The following is an 18050-nucleotide window of genomic DNA, read 5'->3' as shown; positions in this document are numbered from 1 at the left end:
GCTTAAGTGGGCCACTTCAGTCACTCCAAAGCTTTAATCATGGTTAGCATGCTGAATAAAAGTCATCCCTCAGAATTCTAACAAAGAAGCATTAAACAATGTTAATCACTTTTTATGGTTGTGATGTTCATAAAATAAATTGATTTATAATTTGCATTTGCTGCAAAAGTCTACTATAAACTGGTGGTGTTCCAGTTGAAAGGTGTAGCATCTCCATCAGCTCAACTAGAACCCTGGAAAAGGAGGCTAAAAAGTGCAGAAACTGAACTTTATTATTGTGGGCATCTCCCTGATTAGGCATGGTGCATACTTTCACATTTCTTAATGGTGCTCAGTTCCAATCATAGAAAAAATAGCCAGTGAGGGTGCAATGTGTACAGGTCACCTGAATTAACCGTCTTGTCGGTGCTGGCAAATGATAAATGTAACATAGAGATTTCTATTGTACCTGTTTTCTGAACCTGCAAGAACTCCACAAACACATTCCTGCCCAAGACCACACACCCGGCAAAGTAGCAAAAAAGGTTCTTTATGGTGAGGATAGTGAGGGTGTGGAAAGCCCTGCTGGGTGATGTTGTGATGGCAGATTTTTTAAATGTGGTTTCAATGACGTTCAGGACAAGCGTAATATCCAAGGCTATTGTGCTCCTAATATCTACAGTTAGTTTAGTATGTGTATATATAAAGTATGTGACTGTATTGATAGGTTTATTTAGATATGTGTATATATGTGCACAGGGTGTCATTTGGAGGGGTTACACTTACTAGTGAGACAAGTGAGAAGATGCATTGAACCAAACATTTTGAATGTTTGGTTCATATGTTCCACATCATCAGGAACAGTTAGCTGATGTGAAGACAAAGGGTAAAAAATGTGTTGTGCTCTTTACTGGGGTATTGGTCAACCATCTCTTCTGAACCACTGGCTTTTTATTCCTTCCTGCATTGTGGATTTACAACCAAGTAATATAAATCAGTTTTGGGTGATCACATGTACTCTTTGGTCTAAATGGTTTCTTCAAAATGTTTCTGTATTCTACAATAATTTCATGCACACTGCCAAATAGATTCAAGATTTCATGTAAATTGGGATTAAATCAAAGACAAAAATATATTTTGAGCTATTTCTTAGGTGCTTGACACACCCACCAAGCCTTTTACTTTATTATTATTATCATTTATTTATAAAGCGCCAACATATTCTGTAGCGCTGTACAATATGTTATATCTTTGAAGGTGAAAGGCAGTCCCCGAAAGAAAGAATACACACTATGTTGATGGCTGGTCACAAGTCGATAGCAAAGGTGAAAGGAACATAATGAACACAAAGTTAAAAAAGCAGAACATAAAATAGGTGCAGAAAAGAAAATAAAAAAAACTGAAAACAAAGCAAAAAATTGCATCAATGAAAAAATGGAACCACAAAAAATGTAATTTTTTCCAAGCATAGTCTCTGCTAGAAAATGGGTCATGCAAGTAAAGAGGAAGGGAATCAGCTCTTGGTGTACACTGAAAAATCTGCAAGTTTTGGGCAAATCTTAATAGTGGGGGACAGGACCAGAACTAGGGTTAGGCAGAAGAGTCTCTTGCCTAGAGGGCAACAATGGTGGGGGGTGCCAGACAGCGTCCTGCCTACCCATAGTCCCTGCTTCCTTGTGCAGCATTCCCTGCACCCCCAACCCCCGCAACATTATTGCGCATGTGTGTGTGGTGGTGGTGAGGGTGCAGGAGCGAGGTAGCCTGTTGGGTTGCCTAGGGCAGCTGGTCAGCTAGGCCTGCCACTGGTGGGGAATTTTAAAAACCCAGAAATTAATTGGCACAGTTCAATGGAAACATTTAATGGAAACATGTTTATAAATGTGCTGCATGACTATTTCATGTCACAGAATGTTGAAGACCCAACCAGCAATTATGTTATTTTCGGTACAGCGATCTTTAACAACCAATGACCACCGTTTGGTGTTCGGCTAAAAACACCAAGCGGAAATGGTTGTTATTTGAAATTATTATTAAACCATTACTGTTCCATGTATGTGAGTTAAATTAGATATAAATATGTTAAAAGGAATGAAGAATTAGCTTTTAACTTTTAATTAACACACTCATGGCCAAAGAAAAAACTTTTTTCATCACTTAGCATCACTTCACGCTTTTTTTCATTAATTTTTCATTAATTATCTGCCCCTAAATCTCTACCAGTGTGAACAACCAAATAAAGAAGTCAATGTAAGTTCTCCAGCACTAAAGCATTCAATGTGCATAAGCATATGAAAATGCGCACTCCTGCATTTTCCTGCAATTGAAATGTGTTAGTGCCAGAGATTCACACTGACTTCTATACAAAGGTATTTCCTGAGTTTTTGCTACCTGGAGATTTATCGCAGGCGACTAAATGTATCTGATGCCATCACTCTAAATGTGGCCCTAGTAAATAAATTTATGTAAGCATGCAATATAGAACAGATGCTGGGAAACAAAAACATGATGCTGTGAATTTAACATTACACACGTGCACAGAATACATTTGAATTTTTTAGACAAAAATGTATTCAGCTCTCATCAATATCAATTTCAATTCCAATGTATGTATATTTACTAGGCTAAAGCAAAATAGCATAGGCAGGTCAGGGTTATGATCTATATCTTGTGAGTAACAGAAGATCTGATTCTGAGAGTCTGAGATCTTATTGCTGGCATCTAGCAAGGCTAAAAATACAAAAATATATTTGCACTTAAGAGATCTGATTCTTTTTTTTTTAAAAAAGAAAGTAGTCTAAAGAGATCATTTAATATTTATTTCCAGCTTGCTGGCTGTGAGTGCCGTGCAGTCTGTGAGTGCTTATTCTGAGAAGGGAGGTGAACCTGATTGGATAGTGTCCCTACAGCATGGGGAGGGAATAGAAACAAGAGTTTCAGCTTGTAATATTGACATAAACAGAGAGGAAAGGAAAGGGTGATATGCATTAAAGGCTTATTGCAGACCCTATGACCCCAATTCTTCCTTCAAACCCTCGATGGATAATGTCAGTAAAGAGTTCCACTTCTTGTTTCTGAATTCCTTTCTGTGGATATAATAGGGAGATAAAGGAGCTCATCTACTGGCACAAAGCACGTTGAAAAATGGAACTGAATAATGTGAGGAAGTTTACTGTTCGGAGATTCTTCTCTGTGTATTTGCACAAGAAATCCAGGACAAAGACTTCAAGCTTCAACAGATACGAGGTACAGTACATGCTGCTATTAATAGACAGATTGAGAGTAAGCACATGTGCTTTGCAGAACACACTTGCCATTTGAACAGGATGTGCTGATGGTATGGCACATACTGTATGTGAGCATGGTGCCCATCTGGAGACTCTTCTTGTAAAACTGCAATTTACTCTGGCATTTCCTTATGATGCAATAATGGTTAAGATTTTTTTAAGGGGGCAGAAAGCTGGGGGTAATTATCTATGGCTTTCTTTATAATAAAGTACTGAGCTCTGTCTATCTATCTATCTATCTATCTATCTATCTATCTATCTATCTATCTATCTATCTTTTTCATTTAATGCATACTGTTTAAATTAGAGTTCATCAGTGCAGAGTTCATGCTTGGTGAGTGTAAAGCATAATCTCATTAAATGGTTTAGTATAAAGAGAGATAAACACGGATAGCCCTTGGCCAGGGCAACTCCCCGAATGAAGCTCTTCTTAGCTAAGAAATTACATTGATTACATAGCCCATACTTTGCTGAAATTGGCCGATGCTAAAAATAAATATGCAGTTTCCTAGAGTTCTAGAACAATGAATTGTATAATCACCAAATGCAATATGTTACTAGTTTAAAATCACTTTGGAAGTTTTACCAGTTTTGCTCATAATACTGCATATCCACAGCTGAAATTATACATTGCTGTTAATTTGTAGCAATTTTAGCTCAATCTGAATGCAGAATAATGTAAAAAAAATCAAGTTGCTATGCTGTGATATAAATCCAAGGAAATGCAAAATATAATTCATTTTAGATTACATAACATTTTCTGCTTAGAAGCCATAGGGTTAGCTAATCCCTCTGTAAGATGCAGTAAAATATTAATTAAAAAAATGGAGGTTTTTGTTAGCTTTGGTTGTTAGAGTTTGGAGTGAGCAAAAAGGTGTGTTTCTCACTCTGTCAGAGTTGTTAACATGAAGATAATTGCACAGAAGGTTGTATGGTAGCATTTGATCTTTTGCAGAATCATCAAAATCCTGTGGAAAATATAACACTGGGATCAGGAGCTGTATGCTGTCATTTCAAGTATGATTAAAGAGGATTATAAAATGGATTTAAATATGCTCTGATGCACAATCCTGTGCAAATCGTTCTGAAATAGAGAATACATTAAAGCTTTCACTATTTCACTGATCATCCACATATATGTTTTGACACAGGTGCACAGAATAAACTGAGGAGAAATTTTGTATGCATCTGGGTGAGTTTGCTACTCTGCGCTGGGCTCCTCTGAATAATTTTTTTGCAAGAAGGTAGTAGTAGGAGTAGTTTGCAGAGTAGGTACACCACTGATCCATGCACTTCTGTGGCAATCACATACAAAGGTGTGTGCTACCACTTCAGTGATTGCCAATTAGTAACATAGACTGTCACAATTCCAAGTGACAATCACCTGAAAAGCAATTGCATATGTGTTTGCAAGCAACCGCTGTAGAAGTAACTGTGGAGTAATTTTAGGTGTTTTTTCCCAACCACCCAAGCTCTGGCCCTTAAATGATAGTAAAGCCATTTTAGTTTGGATGGCTAATTTACTGTGCTTTATAGGAGTTCTGCTACACTTGTCTGAATATTTACAGTCCATGTAGCATGTCTGAAAGACGTAGGGGTTAAAACCTGGCTACTTTATACTGTCCCATCTGGTAAAAATTATACTTGATGTAAATGTTACTAATAGGAATAGGAAAGGAGGCACAGAAGGTGACAATAGCAATGCAATTGTCCAGGTGTAGTAACCCATAGCAACCAATAAGATGTCGCCATTAAAACAGGTGACCAATAAATGCCACATGCTGATTGGTCGCTATAGGCAATTAGACATGTAACAAACTTTACAGTTTATTACATAACTTCTTTAGTGTGTAACTAGTGCTCAGTAACAGTTGTGTAGTAGAGACCTAAATATCTGATATTGTGATAAGGACATCTAAAGTTCTGCTTGCAATTTTGAATGCAAGTGCTGATACATTTGAATGTTAAAAATGGTTAATCTGCAAGATACAATGGAGACTTGCAGCTACATGAATAAAATCCATACTTATTCTTTAATTCAAGAAAAAACAATTATTTTAAAGAATTGGTAAATGTAATCAAAAGCATTTTATATATGAAAACATTTGTTCCACACATCTTGCATGTGGGCAACATAAAACTTAAAAATAGCCTCCACAATGTCGTTAGATATGGAATCAACAAGTGTGACTGGGTATTTCCTGCAGATTCTGTTATGGTCATTACAGCCTGCTTGGTAGAAGTATCATATATCATATAGTATCCTTATTATTAGTGTTATTACATTTATTTTTACAGGGCCAGCATTCTCTGCAGTGCTGCACATAGGGGTGGCTTACAATCTATAGGTTTGGCGAGAGTTGATAGACAAGCCACAAATAAAACAAAGGCAGAAGATTAAAGTCGAACTAAAAAAGGGTTGTCCTACAGAAACAATGGCAAGTTTTTACTGATCTGTCTCTAATGTGGGCAAATCAGTTATAAAAAATTAAAAGCACCAGTACAAGTGTTATTCATACTTCAGTTCTAGAAAGAATTCAGTATTTTTATATTTAATAATTTATTACCCTACTCCAGTGACCAGTAAATTGGGTACAACTCTTAGTTAATTAACTAGCACACCCTATGGGATACTACAAATGTTTTCTTATCCAAATAACTATTGGGATAAGGTAGTAATGGCCCCTAGGTATCCACATTGATTTTTATAGCCATCACCACAGCTTCTCTGAGTTGGTGAGATTGAGGGGGAGGCAGGGTGTGAATTTACTAATCAGTTCTGCATTATACCTGTAAAGCTTGCAGTAACAACTAATCATAAATACAACTTTCTACTGCAATCCTTGAAAAATGTATTACATATTAGTATTATGCTATATGTATATCTGTGAATTGCATGGGAACTGGTTTAGCAAGCAGTCATAGGCCTGTGCGCAGCTTGAGAGCTGCTGCTTGTTTTTAAAACTGATTTATGCATTAACTGTAGCCACAGAACTCAGGTATTTTCCATTATTTTTTTACTTTTCATATGTGAAAACACATGGACAGCATCTTCTCATGCATGGCTATGTCCCTACAGGTCATGACACCACAAGAGTGATCTTTTGATTGTTTAATGTTAATGATATCATGTTGCAATGAGGTTGCTGTGATGTCATTATATCTTTGACAATGCATAATAACATCCTCAGTTTAGGGCTCATGTACATCCACAAGTACAGTTGTGGTCCATGCATGTAAAACAACCTTCATTAAAGGTATTTGCATTAAAATGTACCCCTTGTCCCACACAGTCCTTCCTGACTTTAATTCCCAACTGAGCGCTGCTGCTTTTATTGATGCTGATCCAGACCAAGCAGTAGCTCCAGGGTTTCCTTAGTGCCCTGCATCAATCGTCACAGTTCAGTTGCACCAGAACAATAGGCACACCCGTCACTCTCATGGAGAACACTGTAAATGATGCCAGACAGACTGTTCAGTTTAGTTCAGCTTTATTGTCATATACACAAAATACAATGTACATAGTACAATGAAATCCTTACCTGAATGCCTTCTCCACAAACTAAACAATTAACACTTGACACAAGACAATAACAATACGTACAATAATCACAATAAAATCTTATTACCTAAAATTACCTAAAATAAAGCTTGGTACTTACCACGCTTAACATTTTCAGCAGCTATTATTAACCAACCATAAATACAATTGTAAAAATAGCTTAGTACACCTCACATTTCCAGTATCTATATATTAACAGCAATTGTAGTGCTTCCAATTTTAACATTGCAGTATCCGTTGCAATATTGTACCTAAATATATTAAAAACCCATAACTTCCAGTGCTAGTGTAAAATAGTAAACTTCTCATTTGCCATATCTAAAATGCAAAATGTGATATACTGTATAGTGCATTACAATTGTAAATACAATTTACCATATTGCACATAAATGTGTTATAAAGTGCCAATGCAAAAATTTAGTGCCTCAGCAAACTTAGCATTTACAGTATACAATATCTCAAGTGCAAGTGTAAAAACATACTGCCTTAGCACATAGAACTTTTTTGACACAACCTCAATTTTTTTGACGTGAGTGTGACTTTTTTCCTCAAGTAAATTTCCATCACAGCGAAATTTTCTGCAGTTTTGCAAAAAAATCGCCAATGGTGAAATGTGGAATTTTACATCAAACCCATGTCTGCTGAAAAAATGTGCTCATCATTAACTCTGAGTTATTTGTTCCAGAATCTCTCATGTATATTTAAAAATGATCAGATAAGGCCATATAGTCTTGTTTTTTTATAGAACAAAAAACTACCGTACTTGTTTTTAAAACTGATTTATGCATTAACTGTAGCCACAGGATATTTTCTATAATTTTTTTGGAGTAGTGTAAATGTGTGGTTGAAATAAGTGTATCATCAGACCATGGCGGGAGATAGAAATTTCTTGGACTATCTCCCAGCAAAAAAAGTCTTGTGTGAGTGGCCAGAAATAAGGTTCTACAATTAGCACAGAGATATGTCACAAGCAGTTTATGCTCTCACATAAATATCTACCATGTGACACTCATAATATTTTAATGCGTTCATAATTAATTTAGTTGTTATTTGCTATTTATATTTTTAACACTTTACCAATGTTCTTTGTTTATTTTAGTTTGCAGTGTATGTGTATGTGTGTTTAAATATGAATACGTATTAAATACACTAATACTTAACAAATAATGACAATATTGTACCAATACAATACTTTGTAACATAAAAAGTGTGATATAGGAAAAAATATACAAAATAAATTATTCTGCTTTTCTGTAAATAGCTTTCAATTTGAAAGTTTAACTTGTTTTCATAAAGTTTCACAAGTTTTATCCAATTTGTCATCATTTTCTTTCCATGGATGCCTGGCCAAGCAGTTTAGTCCATCATACTAAGGTCATTAAAACTGACCCTTATTAAAATGTCAACCAGTCTTTATACAGCCACCCCCTGGTATCACTCAGTAGCTTAGAGATCTAAAGCTGTAGCATAGGAAGAAATAGCTGCCTACTGTTTTGCCATCTGTGTAAAAGAAATTCACAGTAAATAATTGGTGTACAGCAGGGTTCTGTATTGGGTTGACTTTATTTAATCTGTTCATTAATGACTTGGAGGAGAACATTGAAAGTAATGTATCTGTGTATGCCAGTGATAAAAACTCTACAGAACAACTAAATGCATCAAGGATGTGTCATACTTGCAGGAAATCTTGACAAACTAATAATCTGGACAGTACTTGGGTTTTGGAAATACTTATAGGGGTATTTACACCCTTTAATCCCCCTTGAAGATTTATCTTTTGGTTAGAGCTTATAGAAATATGTGGCATGCACCAGCACATAAGGGCCCATATTTAACATCTGATTTTAGCAGCTGACCATTTAGTACAGGGCTTATAGTCTATAGTGGTCTATAATGCATCTATTAAATAATGTAAAAGTTAAATGGTATAGAAGAGGATGCCCATGTCCTTACCCCCTGCCACAAAACATGGAAATTTTACCTCATTCTTTGCATTTTGCAAATTGACCTGTGTATAAAGGGCTATATAGATTCACAGAAAGCAGGGGCAATTCTTCCATTTTACAAAACATTGGTACAGCCTCATGTAGAACATTCTGGGTGGGTTTAGGAGTTCAGTAATGGTGTCCTAGACAAAATCCAGGGGAGGAGCAAGCAATCTGATAAGACTTACAGAATATTTGAGTAAGAACAAAGGTTGGTCAAATTGAAATTTCTTATACTAGAAAAATAAAGTTTATTTGCTATTCTATGGAATAAGCAAGTGCAGCTATTTTTGTTGTTTTCTTTATATAAACATATATATATATCCATAAAAATAATTGAATAAATTCAGTTTTCCAAGGGTTTCAGTAGAAAATATTCTCCGTGGTTAGCTTTTACTGCAGGTTCTACATAATGGCTGAACTAATCAATAAATATTAAAGATCTCTGCAGTTGCCTGGGGCTTCCCCGCCTTCCCCCAATCCTCCTTAAATTCCCAAAAGGAGTGATGTGTATAGAAATCAATAGGAGAGTCTGAGTGATCAAGCTATTCTATCCCAACAGGAGTAATTAAAAAACATTTTTTTCTAGGGTTCCCTATCCAATCTACCAGTAGTTATGCTTTATTTACTGACATCCTGAGCGCAAGCTAGATGTTTGCCAAGCTAGAGATATAATAGCACGTAACATAATCATTATAGCCTAGAACTTTTTCTCAGCTTGCCGAATAGATATAACTTTGAAGCCACAACCTTATATAACGATGTTAAAAAATACTGCTATAATTTTAATATGACCGAGTGGTACTGGAAAAAGAACATCCTTATCTGCCATAGTAGCTGATGCATTATTATATTCAGATTCAGAATGTACTGATTTTTAAACTGCTATGTAATATAACAGCCAACAATCAGCATGAATGAATGCAGACAAAGGCAAAGATATGCAATAAAATTGCATTACACTCCTCAGGTTGTAAAAAAAAGCAGTGTACTCCTACATAAATGTATGCAGAGCAGATAGTATGCAGTGTACTCCTACATAAATGTATGCAGAGCAGATAGTATGCAGTGTACTCCTACATAAATGTATGCAGAGCAGATAGTATGCAGTGTACTCCTACATAAATGTATGCAGAGCAGATAGTATGCAGTGTACTCCTACATAAATGTATGCAGAGCAGATAGTATGCAGTGTACTCCTACATAAATGTATGCAGAGCAGATAGTATGCAGTGTACTGTGTTTTTAAGGCCTGATGCAGCTTGTTTTCATAATAGATCAACATATGTATAAAAATATAAGAACTTACAGAAACTCCTGCTTTTGCTGAATGTATTTCAAAATGGCAAAAGTACCTCCTGCCAGTCCAGAATCCAATTACCCAGCAGAGTCTTTCATGCTGCACAGTTCTTGTCCTTAAAATGTTGTCCTCTAAGCAGTTTTGTTACACAGCTTTAACCTTGCCTTTCCTAATTAGGCTTCTAGGTGTGTAACCCTCCCTCAGGAATCAGAAACTGGCATAGACTGAGTGGGAGCCCTTTTCAAGACAGGAATAAATGGGGATAACCCATTTCCATTATATTTTATTATTTATAGAAATCTTCCCAAGGGTCACTTTCCTTATTTAAAAGGCACAGGTCACTATACATTAAATGGCCTATAAAAATCTGTCGGTGGTGTAACAAGCTATTTTTAAAAAAAGAAACTGGGTCATCAAACCTGCGGGAGTCTGCTGAAAAACACCCCTCAATCTGCCTTGGAAAACTACCACTGTAACTGTATGAAACATGAAATATTTGATTTAGTTTGATGGAAAATGTAACATAATGAGCTTCTCAAAGCAACAATGTGCTTTGTTTGACAATATTTGTAACTATAGGGGGTCCAGTAACACAATAAAACACTAAAAAGATTTTTTCCTTTAAAATAGTTTACTCACATTACAATTAAATACAATCATAATGTAATCACAATTTAATACAATTTAATATGTGTTAAGATTTGTGAAACTTTTAGAAATACTGGTATAGAATCTGTTATCTGGAATACTCGAGACCTAGGTTTTTCTGGATAAGGGATCTTTCTATAATTATGATCACCATACCTTATTTAGCCCATAGGATAAACCCATGTAAATGGGATTTTCTTGGATTGGGATTTTCTTTGGGATTAGTTACCAGAATTTATTTTGTCCATACCTTATCTTAAAATCATTAAAACATTAAATAAACCAGGATTGTTTGCCACCAACATGGATTCATGCTGCTTTCCTAGGGTCAAATACAAGGTACTGTTTTATTATTGCAGAGAAAAAGGAAATAGATTTATTTGCTCCCCGTAATTCTGAGCTTTCTTGATAACATACCTCATACCTGTATACAGTGTATTTAAGATTGTTGATAAATATTTTTCACATATGAGACGTTTATATTTTATACTTAGTTAAAATGCAGTGTAAATGCATATACAATGTACAGTATATATTGCCACTAGAGTTATAACACTTGGCAGCCTGAGGCTTTCTGTCCCACTGTTCCTAATACAGGTATAGGACCCATTATCCAGAATGCTCGGGACCAAGGGCATTCCGGATAAGGGATCTTTCCGTAATTTGGATCTTCACACCTTAAGTCTACTAAAAAATCAATAAAACATTAATTAAACCCAATAGGAATCTTTTGCATCCAATAAGGATTATTTATATCTTAGTTGGGATCAATTACAAGGTACTGTTTTATTTCTACATAGAAAAAGGAAATCAGTTTTAAAAATCTGAATTATTTGATTAAAATGGAGTCTATGGGAGACGGGCTTTCCGTAATTCGGAGCTTTCTGGATAACGGGTTTCCGGATAAGGGGTCCGATACCTGTAGTACTTTTTCTCTTGTTCATCACTTTCCAATACAACACAACAGAACAGAACAGTGATGTGCCTAAAAGCCAACTGCATTCATTTACAGAGCTTCTCTCTGTCTGATATACAGGGATTTTATGTGATTTCACACAGCAGAAGGGAAATAAGAGAATAATCCTGCTTTCATTTTCACTGAGTAGTATAAATGGTATATTACTTATAAAAATAACATAAGGAAATAAAATACATCCAGTATAATTACTGGTGCTGTTAGCAAGCATTCTTTAGAGCCATTAATGAAAATGCACTAACTGTTAAGCACTTTTCACAAAACAAAGCCTTTGAAATAGAATATTTCAAGGTCTTGCAATTATAATTAATTTTATTGATGTTGCAAAAGTAAACAAAACATACAGAAGCCATTCACTCAGACTTCATCTGTAATTATTTAGTCCAATTGCAGCATTAGGAGCTGGGTCTCCTTTGTAACTTATTTTAGTTTTTGTTGATGATTATGGTAATCCAAGTATTAAAAGTAATGCTTTATGCGTAAAAGGAAAACAAGACATTGCTTTATAATAAGGGCAACCGGTAAAAGTTTCTGGGACTAAGCTCAGACCTGTTTCCAGGCATCAACATTATGTTTTATTCAACAGGGATTTTTTTACACTGCTCTGCAATCCTGATTTATTAACTGTACAGTATCTGATTCAGAGTAATTTCTTTTTTATATGTCCAAATGAAAAAGTAGCATAAATGTGTTGTGCTTTCCATCCTTTGTATTATTTTTGTTTTTTTTTGGCCAGGGGTTTCATAACTAAGTTGCTTAAAGAAAAAAGTGTGATTCCTATATTCCCCACTTGCTCTGTGTAACAAATATACATTATTTATTCATGATAATAAGGCAGCTGGACATAAATAATGTGCATGCATGGAATCTTATGCCTTTCCAGATTTATCCACCCACCCCATTTTATGTTGACTAGTCTCTAATATTTCTACCTTCCAATCTCCCCAACCCAAATATTTATTTTAATTTATTTATGACAAACAGGCTAATATAATTTGAATGCATCTGGATATGTGTCTTCCAACAGAAACACATTAAATAAAAATGTTTTTCTATCTTGCAGTACCTCTTGCCACCACAATAATAATTGATGTTTGAAACTGTATAATTTTGACTACAGCACCTAAAAAAGAAAAATTAAATAATCTAAAGCTCACAAATGCAATATCATCTCAGCAGTACAACACAATATAAGGCATAACTATTATTTATTATCATTTGCATGTATTTATAAAGTGCCATCATAAGGTGTGGAACACAAGGGGGGACATTTATTAAGGCATGAACTCTCCGAGCGTATTTTGCGCGAAAATTTCGTACCTTGCACGACTTTTTTGTACCTTTTGACAAAATTTTTGCGAAAAAAAGTATTGTTGCGCCGAGTATGAAAGTTTCGGATTTATTCAAGCTTCGTTATCGTGACTTTCCTTGGGCCAGGTTGGAGCTGCAAAGTGCCATTAAGTCCTATGGGAGGCTTCCAAAATCATGCACTGAAGGATCAAAGTCAGAAAGGTTTTCCCACTGTTTACAATCGTTCAGTACAAAAATTATCTTGACTTATACGATTCTTTCATAAGCATTTTCGTGATATTTGCGATCTTCAGAAATTATTGTATCCAATCTGAATTTTTCCCATTCGGGAATCGAACTCATGATTTCATGAATGTAGCCCAAGGAGGCGGGTCCTGGTTACTTTGTAATTAGCTACATTGTGGACAAGGTGGTGACCTCTCCAAACCAAGCACCTCTACTTTGTGTAGAGAGTTAGTGGACTTTTGGACATTCACTAAATTACCTCAGTTGGGCCATTTCCCCTTCATGTTTTCTTGTTTGATTTTTATTAATTCATAAGTATTAATTCGTAAGTAGTGCTAAAAATTATACAGTTTAAGGGGCCATTTATTAACAATTGTATTTTTTCACAATTAGTGTTTTTTTTGTGCTAAAACTCAATTTTTTGCTCATCATTTATTATGTATCAAACCAAGAAAACCACAAATGTAAAAATACGTCATCTAAAAGCTGTCGATGTCATGTAGAATCAATGGGAGCTGTCCTAACCAGATTGTAACAATCTTTATTTAACTCATGGTTTTAGAGCTTTTGAGTTTTCTTTCATGTTTAAGGATAATGAAAGGTTAATATAAATTAAAAGCAAGTCTAAAGGCATTCTTTTTAAGTACTTACTGCATATCTAAATTCCCAGATCCCTGCTTGCTTCTCTGAGATATGGTGCTGGCAGCCTACAGCAGTGTGAAGACTACAGTGACATCACTGAAATCTCTCTGTCCTTCCTGTAGGTGCCAGCGGCAACCTTCCTATTCTCTGAGCATGTGTGTAACTTGATCCTGTCTCCTGTTCTGAGCTACACATGCCCACCAGCCAATCAGAAGCGGATCTGGCAGAGGGGAGGGGGGGAAGGAATGAAACACATGTGCAGTATGAAGCAAGGAGGGAAAGGAAGGGAGAATACCTTTTTAGAGATGGCTGCCTGTTCTAGAAAATGTGAAGTAAGTGTGACTGAGTAAATATTTGATTAGGTGAGCCAAAAGTGTGGTGTTTTTACTAAACAATAGGAGGACTATTGGGCAGTATGCTTTTTAAATTTTGACTTGCATTCTCCTTTAAGTCCACAAAGATCCACAGAAAAACATAAAAACCATGAAAAATGTGTTTTTTTGTGTTCTTTTCATTTTCTTTTCACATTTTAATTTACTTGTACTTTTTCAATTCAGATCTTTTAATAAATGACTAGACATTCATGATTTTTGGGGAACTTAGTTTATACATGGTTTCCAAATCTAAAACCACTAAAATCCAAATGTTCATAAATCACAATTCAAGTTTTACATGTTCACAAGAAAGAATGAGCATGAAATCAAGAGTTCAATGTAGGAATCCATAGCGAGCAACTGTTTCTCTGAAAATAACTGTAAAATTGCTTAATCTTTACATATTTGGAAATCCATGGAACCCATGAATGTTTTGTTTGCTGTACCAATCATGTTTCCACCTCTTTATGATATGTTTCATGTTTACAATAATTTCTGGTCTATTCTGTATTGCTCAGAGCAATCAAATTAGTAGTAAAAGTAACACAAAATCACATTCATTTTACTATTTTCATACATACAGGTGATCAAAAAACTGAAGATTAATGTCACTTTTTGTGACTCTAGCAACACATTCTTATAATAATTATATATATATTTGTTCATGATTCAAAGGGATGCAAATCAAATAGTAATCTTTAAGGGAAGTTTGTGAACAAATTTCATGTTGGTTTGAAAAACGTGAAGTCACTGAATAAAATCTGATCTGTTGTTGGCTCCATCCAGTTTTTGTAACCTTGGACCACAGTTAAATAGTAAAAACCACTGTGCAAAGTTTGGGGACCCTGGTTTAATAGTGTCTGAATGGGAGCAATTTACATTTTCTCACTGAAAGTCAATGAGTGACAACTGATTGTCGGTTGGTGGCTCCCCCCACTTTTTCTAACCTGGAACTGCAGTTACCCAGTGACTAATTCTGCAAAGTTTAGGGGCCCTAGGATTATTTTTTAAAGAACAGCAGCAGATAAAATTTAAACCAGTAAAAGTCAATAGGTGAATTGTGATTGGTGGGCATCCCCCCTTTTTCTAACTTTGAATCGAAGTCACTCAGTGACAAACAGTGGGCACCCTGGCATAAATAGTGTGTGAATGACAGCATTTTAAATTTAAACCAATGAAATTTAATAGATGAAATCTGTTTTCTTGTTAGTGGTCCAACCCACTTTTCTTATTTTTGAACTGCAGTCCCCCAGTGACCAACTCTGGTGGGGACACTGGCATTAAACATGAGAAGATTGGCAGTAGTTTAAATTTCCCCACTGAAATCAAATAAAAAATGTGATTGGCTGTTGGTGTCTACGTCCACTTTTCCTAACCTTGAATACGTAGTCACCCAGTGCAAAGTTAGGAAACCGTGGCATAAATAGTGTGAGAAAAGCAGCAGTATAATATAAACAGATGAAATTCAATTGGTGAAATCTGATTGGCTGTTGGTGGCTCCACCCACTTTTTAAAAAGCTAACAATGCAGTCCCCTAGTGACCAACTGTGAAGAGTTTAGGTACCCTGGTATTAATACTGTGAGAATGGCAGTAGGTTGAATTTCCCCATTGAAAGTCAACAGGTAAAATCTGATTGGCTGTTGGTCGCTCTTCCTTCTTTTTCTAACATTGAACCGCAGTTACCTGGTGCCTAACTCTGCAAAGTTTGGGGACCCTGGTGTTATTACTGTGAGAATGGCAGCAGGTTGAATTTCCCCATTGAAAGTCAACAGGTAAGATCTGATTGGCTGTTGGTGGCTCCGCCTTCTTTTTCTAACCTTGAACCACAGTTACCTGGTGCCTAACTCTGCAAAGTTTGGGGACCCTGGTGTTATTACTGTGAGAATGGCAGCAGGTTGAATTTCCCCATTGAAAGTCAACAGGTAAAATCTGATTGGCTGTTGGTGGCTCCGCCTTCTTTTTCTAACCTTGAACCACAGTTACCTGGTGCCTAACTCTGCAAAGTTCGAGGACCTTACTATTAATATTTGAAGAATGGCAGCAGTTTAAATTTAAACCAATGAAAGTCTATAGGTGAAATCTGATTGGCTGGTGTTGGCTCTGCCCACTTTTCTAAACTTGGGCCCCCCAGTGAGATACTGCAAAGTTTGGGAACCCTGGCATTGGACCAGTAAAATTCAATTGCTGAAATCTGATTTCAAACCTAAAACGTCAGTCCCTTATTGACCAAATGGGAAGAGTTCTGGTGTTAATACTGCAGCAGGGATTGGCAGCAGGTTGAATTTCCCCATTGAAAGTCATTAGGTAAAATCTGATTGGCTGTTGGTGGCTTCGCCCACTTTTTATAACCTTAAACCGCAGTTACCTGGTGCATAACTCTACAAAGTTTGGGGTCCCTGAAGTTTTTACTGTGAGAATGGTAGCAGGTTGGATTTCCCCTTCAAAGTAAATTGGTAAAACTTGATTTCCTGTTGTTGGCTCTTCTGACTTTGGATTATCCAACAAATGTTTCATTCGGGGTGACCCCATGATCATGTTATTCAAGTTTGGGGGGTGTAGCTTCTAAGCTGTAAGAGTGACAGCAGTTTGGAAATCTTCCCTGAAAAATGTGGGTGTTCAGAGCGGCGCCACAAAAAGACGGGTGGCGGGATCGCTTACAAAAGCACAAGCAACCTGCTTCGCTATAGGGCGAAATAGTTTGAGGAGGCTGGGTGTTGTACCCCTAAACTGTAGGAGGAGTAGCGTTTAGAAAATCCCCCATTTTCTAAACGCTACTCCTCCTACAGTTTAGAATAAGAAAAAGAAGCAGAAGAAGCTGAAGTCGAAGAACATGTTTTTTCAAACCAATATAATAATGTCATAGAACATGCTCATCTGTATATTTAATACACTCAGCAGGCAGTGTAGGACTAATGTTTAATGAAGGGCCTTGATGAGGAACTTGAGCTTACAAATTTTGGCAAAATGTGGTACTTTTGTAAAATGTATTTACAAGGATTGACACAAGCTGAATTGGAGAGCTGAGTGCAAACAGTGTTTGTAGCTGCTGGTCAGCTCCAGAGTGTAGGTTAGTCTGAGCACTGAAAAAATAGTAGCTACTCAATGCTACAGCATGGGGTAGATCGAGCTTACAGAATAATACGTTAACTGCCTGTTAAACATGGAACTAAAGGTAGACAAGAGAATATTTTCAAGGGAGAATGTTATGAAAAGTGAGAAAAGTAGAGAAGCAACAATATATTTAAAGCCTAATTCGGGAATAGTGGGACAGGAAGCAAAGTTAAAAAAGGCGTGCATATTGTGTTTTGGGTTGCAAAGTTTGGGCACAGGTTTTGCTTTCCTGAACATAGACCTGTGTTCACAAGCACTGTATTTAATATTCTATACATACACATCCCTTTGAATGCTCTCTAGCTTGCTCTGGGACTTCATTCTATCTATCATCTATCATATAATTTGGGACATTATATTTAACTTTTAAAAATACCCTGTTAAAAATTCAGGAATATTTTGTTTTTGTTACAATATTATGTATATATTAGAAACAAGCACAATTATTTTTATCCAACGATTACTAAAGAAAGCGTAGTTGTCAACTTATACAATAAAAATGCAGCTCTTCAATAAATACAGCTATAAATAATGGTCCATGGTGAGAATCCCATATTATATGACTGGCAGGCTTTCCTGGTATTGATTATAAACAGAGGTTGAGGTGTTGGACATAAATTTGTATCGTATCCTTTCCCTAATCCTAATTTAA

At 36.0% G+C, this 18050-nt stretch overlaps 1 protein-coding gene across 1 annotated transcript in view; it reads left to right on the top strand.

Moving 5' to 3' along the window:
- The first annotated feature begins 2925 nt into the window (after nucleotides 1–2925).
- rps6ka2 (ribosomal protein S6 kinase A2) overlaps nucleotides 2926–18050 on the top strand; it is a 95462-nt gene continuing 80337 nt past the window's right edge. The window contains exon 1 of the mRNA XM_002942350.5: nucleotides 2926–3222. Within this exon, the coding sequence (XP_002942396.3) occupies nucleotides 3121–3222 (102 nt within the window). The 5' untranslated portion in view covers nucleotides 2926–3120. The remainder of the gene's footprint in view (nucleotides 3223–18050) is intronic.

The sequence above is a fragment of the Xenopus tropicalis genome, chromosome 5 (assembly GCF_000004195.4).
Source record: "Xenopus tropicalis strain Nigerian chromosome 5, UCB_Xtro_10.0, whole genome shotgun sequence".
In the NCBI taxonomy this organism is placed as follows: Eukaryota; Metazoa; Chordata; class Amphibia; order Anura; family Pipidae; genus Xenopus; species Xenopus tropicalis.
This window is presented reverse-complemented; position numbering and strand designations above follow the sequence as displayed.